The 7,631-nt window shown below is 36.6% G+C and overlaps 2 protein-coding genes across 2 annotated transcripts; both read left to right on the top strand.

The window, feature by feature from the left end:
• Positions 1-2,886: 2,886 nt before the first annotated feature.
• Positions 2,887-5,305, top strand: LOC116141613. Its single transcript, XM_031427088.1, has 7 exons — positions 2,887-3,893; positions 3,986-4,064; positions 4,171-4,293; positions 4,373-4,504; positions 4,595-4,662; positions 4,795-4,974; positions 5,053-5,305. Exons 1-7 carry the CDS (start codon positions 2,887-2,889, stop codon positions 5,303-5,305), a joined length of 1,842 nt encoding a protein of 613 aa, XP_031282948.1.
• A 1,476-nt stretch (positions 5,306-6,781) lies between these two features.
• On the top strand, positions 6,782-7,198 carry LOC116141614 (ankyrin repeat-containing protein BDA1-like). The gene has a single exon (XM_031427089.1). It carries the CDS (start codon positions 6,782-6,784, stop codon positions 7,196-7,198), a length of 417 nt encoding a protein of 138 aa, XP_031282949.1.
• Positions 7,199-7,631: the final 433 nt, after the last annotated feature.

Here is a 7,631-nt window from a genome sequence, read left to right on the forward strand (position 1 = left end):
ATTGGGTCACATTGAGGGTACACCTGCTATTGTCAATATTTTACGAGGGTATCTTCGTCCTGAACTAAATGAGATATTTTCTTTTTCATTTATCTAAAACTAAATCCAAATATCCAATTAGGTAATAAGTATTTATCGATTTTGTATTTTTTAGAATTATTTTAGATATTTGTATTTTCTCTGTCTTTTACCGGAATTGCGGTTATATCCTCCCCGCAGTTATGACAGGCTGATAAATAATAAATTCATGGGAAAGTCATGATATGGGATAAGAAAAACTTCCCCAGTGGCCATAAAAGATGTCACATCTTTTTTATTATTATTATTACGAGTTAACGCACTTTTTCCCACCCGAAAAAAGAGTTGTTAAGGCTCCTGGTTCACTTTTTTACATTTTTTAGAAATTTTTTTTAAAAAAAAGTTAAAAAAAAATTGAATTGGACGGGTATTACGGTGTAGGATTTAAAAATTAATAAAAATACTTCCTATGTTTGTTTATTTACTAAACACTCCTATAATAAAACTTTGAAAGTTAACAAAAATACTCTCAACCTACCCATTAAATAATCACAGCCGACCACCACCGCCGGAGGGTGGCTGGAGTCGTCGGTCATGAGCCTCTAAGCCGATATGGCCTTTGCCAGCCAGATCCACGGTGGATCTAGCCGGCAAAGGCCAGATCTACGGCTAGATCTAGCCATTGACGGCCAGATCTGGTTGCATTTGCTCGTCAACGATAGCCAAAGATACGGCCGTCGTTGATGGTCAACGACGACCATATATTGGCCGTCGTTTCGTGGATCTGGCAGAAAAAGGCTAGATCGGTGCACTATTGCCCAGATTCAGCCGGTGTGTACCATTATATCAGATTCCAGCCAACTTCCGGTAGTGGTGATCAGAATCTGGTATAATGTGGGTTTAGGGGTGTTTTTGCAATTTTGAAAAAAAATATTTAGCTGTATTTAATTAAATTAACAAATTTAGGGAGTTTAAAAAAAGTTGAGTAATATTAGATAATATTGTGAGTTTTTAGGTATTTTACTGTTTAACTTTTTTGGGAATATTAATAATAGTATTCTAAAAAACCAACCAAACGGAGCCTAATATTTCACACCCTCACATTTTTTAAATACCATTTTGCCATCCAAAAATTATAGTCCTTTAACAATTTCTATTAAATACATTGTAAGGACGAAAATACCTTACCTAAATATTAAACCCCAATCTTTGGCGACTACAACGCGCCTCAGCCAAATTCTGACACTGAAAATCGGTGTAAAATTGACACCATTTTCCCCATTTTCCCTCCCTCCCCACCTGATTCCCCATTTTCCCTCCCTCTCCGCCTGATTGCTCATTGTTCGTCGAATGGTGCTTATTTGGTTGTTTCTGTAATAGTTGTTTCGCAATCTCACTGTTTCTCAACCAAATTCTGGCCATTATTGACATCAGAAATCACTATTGTCACCACCATTCGATCCCCCATCCTCACCTTTTCAAACCCTACCTCCACTTGCCCTCTCATCTTGCCATTTGCGCTAGTGACCTGCCATTACTATCGTGAGATAGTTGCATTTTTACGACCCCAACCATTCATTATGAAATATTTTCCCATAAATGAAAAAAATAATAATATACAACTTAAAAAAAATAATAATAATAATAATAATACGATACACAAAAATTTTTGACTTTATATCCGAATTTATGTGATAATTGATTTGGTAATATTACTTCAATTATAAAAATATCTCTTATTTAACTTCCTATAAAATGGATTGGGTCATAAAGTTGTAAAAATGTGGTAGTATTTATATCAGGTCCAAAGTTAACGCAATACCTCGCATTCCAGTCCGGCCCGGCCCAGAGGCCCGTTTCTCTGACAATAATAAAATATTTGTCCAAATAATACACCTTCTGTCTAACGGCTACTTCGTCTTCAACGGATTTAAAAATGTCCTCGGTTGCCTCAGTCTCACTCATTCACCATAGCCAAAACCAGTACTACTTCTCACTCACGCTCCTTCATCAAGCCCTCTTTCGCTTTCTTTCTTTACGCCATGGACGAAGAGATCCAGATTGAGGGCGCACAATCTCTCGGAGACGACTTCTACGAGAAGATTGAAGCCCCCAAGTTCGTGGACCTCACCGCACCTGATCGCCACCGTTCTTCAATCGAAGATCGCTACTGGTTTTGCCTCCGTGTCGGTTAGTCACTCTACTCTGCCTTTTCTTTCTCAATTATATTAGGGTTTTTGTTTCCATTTCAGGTTTTTTTTTTTTTTTTGTATGCTAATTTCGAGCTTTGTTGGTAAATACGACATCGTAACAGTTTGAGTTTTTAAATTTTTGTTAATTGAACCTTAGGGTGTGACCAAAAGCATGAAGAAGAAATGGATTCTGAAGCGATCTACAAGAATTTTGTTCTTCGGGTTAGTTTATTATTATTATTATTATTTGTTTCATTCTCTAAATTGAAATGGGTAAATGATAGTAATTAATGTTTGTGCAGGTCATGGCTGCAAGGAGTCCAAATGTTCGGCTTCGGAAAGCACTCTATGGAAAAAAATCAAGGTATTTGGGGAAATTTCTTTATGCCCTTTAGGTGTTTCTAAGCTGTGCAAGGTTGTTTTAATGATTGAAATTGAATGTGGGATGAGTTGTAAACTTTGAGGATCGGAGTTCAACCCCTCATGGAAGTTGAATTATTTGAACTTAATTTATACATGTGATTTGTAGGTTGCATAATTATGTTGAGGTTGAAATAACATTGTTATGTTTATTTAAATTTGTAGTGCAAATGCGAAATGTCCGCTTACAGTTCCGGCAAAACCTTTGAGGTCTAGAGTGTCAAGATTGGCGCTGATCTCCTCCATATCTCAAAAGATGGTTGATGGTAAAGTCAAAGGCAGAGCTCTTCCTAAGCATGGTGGAACGCCAATGGGGAAGGAAAAACAATCATCTGTTTTAGCCAAGTGTCTGACCAGTCCACGGAACAAAAAACGCCTCTCGAATCATGGTACATTTCATACTGTTAGAAATCCAAAACCAACAACCATTGCAGTTCCAAAGAATAGAATTGTGGCCAAGGCTCTGGTATTTCATTCACCAAAGAAGACAGTCAGGATAAAGACTTCTGCAGAGTTGAGTAGTCGTATGAGGACAATATGTGCAGGGATGAAGAAGCTTGAAATCACTAGTGGAAAGAAGAATCTATCTAACTGTAATAAACTACTGCCTGTAGATGCTTCAAGAAAACAATTTAGAGGCCGAGAGGTCAAAAGCCGGGTCTATGATTCCCTGCGCTCCCAAAATTGCCGGTCAAAGGAGGCCAAATCTGCAAAATGTTTGAAGAAAAAGGATAAGGAGAAGGATTTACTGCAGGCTTGCTGTACTGCTCCCGGTGAAGAGACTGAAAATGACTCCAGTGACATGGAGATTGAAGGGAAATCGAGAAATGGTTCTCTTGAAGTGTGCTTGACATCAGGTAATTGTAAGACTAATGAAAGCAATAAAGACAAGGAATGTTTAGTAACTCTGAAGGTTGAGAACAAAGGCGAAGCTTTATCAGACGCCTCAACAGGTGATACAACCTCTCTTTCAAATTGTGGAGAGAGGGATAAAGGAGAACATGATATTGCAGACTTCCCAGTTCCAAGTGAAGAGGACAGTAAGACAAACGAAGGAAGCAGTGTGGAGAACAACCAAATTAAACCAACTACGGAGAAGAGGGTCATGCCTGGAGTCATTGAGAATGATGAAAATGAAAATGCATCTGATGATAAAGAAAATACAGGTGAAGTCATGCGCAACTGTGATAACAAGGAAAATGCAGGTGAAGTCATGAACAACTGTGATGACAAGGAAAATGCTTCATCTTCTGATGATAACAGGTGAAAAACTCTTCTCGATTTTTTATGTTCTTGTCGTTATGCGCTTGACACTTTAACAACTAATAATCACTATTTATGTGAAATGTTTGCAGAAAAATGGATCTAAAATCCAGCCATATGGAAAAGAAGAAAACTCTTGGCAATCATGAAGAGCAGAGAAGCACTCGAATGGTGGGGTTCTTTGCTAGAATACATATTTGTTCTTGTCATGTGTATTTCTAAGTCCTTTGCCTTCATTTTAGTTTCTAATTTCCAAATATGTATGTAAACAATGCAGCGAATGAAAGGAATGGGCAAGACATCTAAAGGGAACTCCACTGCTGCTGTTGCATGTGCTGAAGGGGTGAACTATAGAAAACCTAAGCTCACAAATCCCAAGCCATTTAGGCTAAGAACTGATGTATGCCAAATCTTTTAAGGTCACTAGATTTGGAAGACAAAATTTCAGTAGTGTCTAAATAGTATTTTGTTTCTTGTAGGAAAGACGAATTCTTAAGGAGGCAAACTTGGAGAAGAAACTACATCGTGATGAACCTCCGAAAGAAATCACAAAAATTGTGAAATCCCCTGGTGGAAACTTGCAGAGGAGACCTCAGAATGCAGTTATCCAAGTAAGTTTTAAAATGAGAATAATTTGATTTTTCATTATGGTCGATAAAAGATCTAGACTAATTTTTATTCGCTTATTTTTCTGATTACAGAGAGATGAAAAGTGCATTGAACAAATTGAGTGTACCAGTGATGGACATGAAGGCAGTGAAAAAGAACCAGATAGAACAACAGAAAAGGATCAACCTGTAAGTCTATGTCCTAAGAAAGGAAAACAAATATCTTGATTAGCGCTTCTTCCTGGATGATTATATAGAAATTTGGCTAAAATTCTCAATGATTGTGATATGCAGCAAAGAATGGGCATACAGACTCCAGAAGGAGCAATACGAAAAAAATCCACAACTCCACAGAGACGTATGGTTGCAGCTTCAGAGAAGGAATTTAGCCAAGATAAAGAGGCTAAAAGATCTGAGGGAAGCTTGAAAAGGACCAAGTTATCATATATGAAAGCGCTGGCAAGGACTCGAGGGTGAGCAATTGCTATTGTCCTACGGACAAATAATGTATGATCTTCAGACTCTAAAGTTTAAACCCACTGATTTTGCAGGATTGAATCGAGTAAGAAGAAAACAATTAATTCACGGTTGGCAGCCGGTCAACTTGGTGTAATAAAGGAATCATCTCCTACGGTCTGTAGAACCAAGGTAGCAGCAAAACCAATGGACAATGGTGCTTCCCAGGCAGTCAACAAAACTCTTACTCCTACGACGTCCTCAATGAGAAGAAAACCTACCACTCCAAAGGAGCCACACTTCCATAATGTCCATGTTCCAAAGAGTTGCGTGAGGAGAGTCGCTTAACTACTTGGTTGTGTTCAATTGTTTATTGAATTAGAATTGCGGCTCTTTCCTTTAAGCAATTGTGAGTTGTAACATTGGCTGGCATATACATACATAGATGTGTATTCATCCAATATATTTATTTTTAATCATGCTACGAGTGTTCTTTTTATGTAATCACATTTTCCATTCTCAATATGAAATTATGTATAATCGTTAAATACCCTCGTAAAACACTGGGCCCGTTCGTGAAAACCTAACCAATAGGATGTGTTTCGTTGACTGTACATAACAACCGCCCAGCATTAAAATTTTCCAGACGCAGTTTGCGGACTGGCATGAGAATTTGTAGTCGTAACTACAATAGAATCTAAAAGTAACAATTAAGCCCTTCTTAAATCTTAAGAGATTAAAACATTTTCAATTTTGAGGTTTGCTTTAATTGCAATACACAGAGGGTTTTGAAAGTGACAAATCTACCCGCTTTTTTAATCTAAAAGACTAATACCTAGATTACCACATTTAAGTTTCTTATTTGAATGTGCTTTTATTAAATTTAGATGTGTGTAGTTTGAATATGAGATAGTAAGTCATTAGTGTACCATTGTAATTTATAACACGATGGTTAATAAATAATTACTATATTATTCTTTTACCTTTTATCTTTACAACAAAAACTTAAAGACGGGAAAACTTTTGTTATTACTATAACTATATGGGATTTTTATTATTTGATTATACCTTAGGGGAACCCATAAGTATAAATGTGCAACTATTTTAATGAAATCAATAAATGTTAAATCAAACAAAATTCTACATTTTCTTTTCTCCTCCGTTCTTCTAAGTCCTCTCCTCATATTAAACACCAAGCTACTTATGGACTATTTATTCAACAATAACATTATGTGTATAAAGTTGCAATCCCAATTTTATATGAATCTATGTAAATATGTAATAGTTATTTGACAATATCGACTTAATATGGGATGAACGTATATGACACTTGATTTAACAACATCACCTTAATTATATAATAATAAAATAAATGAAATAAAATCAACCAAATCAACTTAATCTTATATGTATAACATTATATCCTTTATTTAACTGTACATGTAAACATCTTTGAGGGTATTTTTGTTTTTATATAGAATAGTTTGTCTTAAACAATAAAATTATCAAGCCTATGCCAAATTAAAGGATGCATTTACTATTTTTTCAAAAAGTTATCCTTTTCAAAATAAACAAAAAATACAGGGATCAGATATTTTTCCTTCGTGCGTTGAACATCAAAGAAATTGCACAGGATTTTCCTTTGTGCATAAGTCAGCGCACGTCTTTCATTTTGTTTGTTCTGTCAACTCGAAATCTATCTATTTTGACAAGAAGGAAACAAAAGATCTCCAAAAATCTGCCTTGCATTAGAACAAATGGATCCCTCAATGTTTATGGCTGCAAGAGAAGGAAACACTGAACTTCTTCTTCAACTTCTTCATGATGATCCTGGAGCGTGTAACAATCAGTAGCAGCGATACTCCTCTGCACGTTGCTGCCATGCTTGGACACGTTTATTTTGTGAAGGAACTCATCAGACGTAAAATTAATGCAGTGGAATATCTTCACGAACTGAACCAACATGGGTTTGGCGCTATTTACATGGCGGCAGCAACTGGCCACAACGTGACAGTCCGAGAGCTTTTGAAAGTAAGTAATGAAGTTTGCAATCTCAAAGGAATGAATGGAATGACTCCTCTTTATTGTGCTTGCACCAAAGGAAGGGTTGAGATAATTAGTCATCTTCTTGCGGTTTCTTGTACCACTATTTCAGAGGTAGCCGTAAGAGGCGAAACTGCTCTTCATCTCGCTGTGAAAAACAACCAGTTTCAGGCTCTTGAAACTTTGTGGAATGGTTAAAGCAAAACAATAAACTAGAAATACTAAACCTGAAGGATGAGGAAGGAAACGCCATTCTCCACCTAGCTGCCGCTAGAAGAAATCGTCAGGCGAGTTTTTAGAAATATCAATAAGATCCATATGTGTTTCATTATTTCATTATTATTATAATATAACAATACTTTGTTTTTGCACGATGTGAACAGATGTTAGAATTATTATTGAAGTGCAACATTACAAATCATGGGGTGTTGCAAGTAAATGCTAAGAGCCAGAGTGGCCTAACTATATTTGATCTTCTACTTTTCCCATGTGAAACTAGCTATGGTGACATTGAAATGGTCCTCAAATATGCTGTTGCGGAGAGCTCCACAAGTTCCCACCAAGCTGAAATTCAAGTTCCGGTCCAATCTGAACTACCAGTAGTTGAAAATAATATGTCACCAACGCCAAG

This window comes from Pistacia vera, unplaced genomic scaffold (genome assembly GCF_008641045.1).
Source record: "Pistacia vera cultivar Batoury unplaced genomic scaffold, PisVer_v2 Contig40, whole genome shotgun sequence".
Lineage (NCBI taxonomy): Eukaryota > Viridiplantae > Streptophyta > Magnoliopsida > Sapindales > Anacardiaceae > Pistacia > Pistacia vera.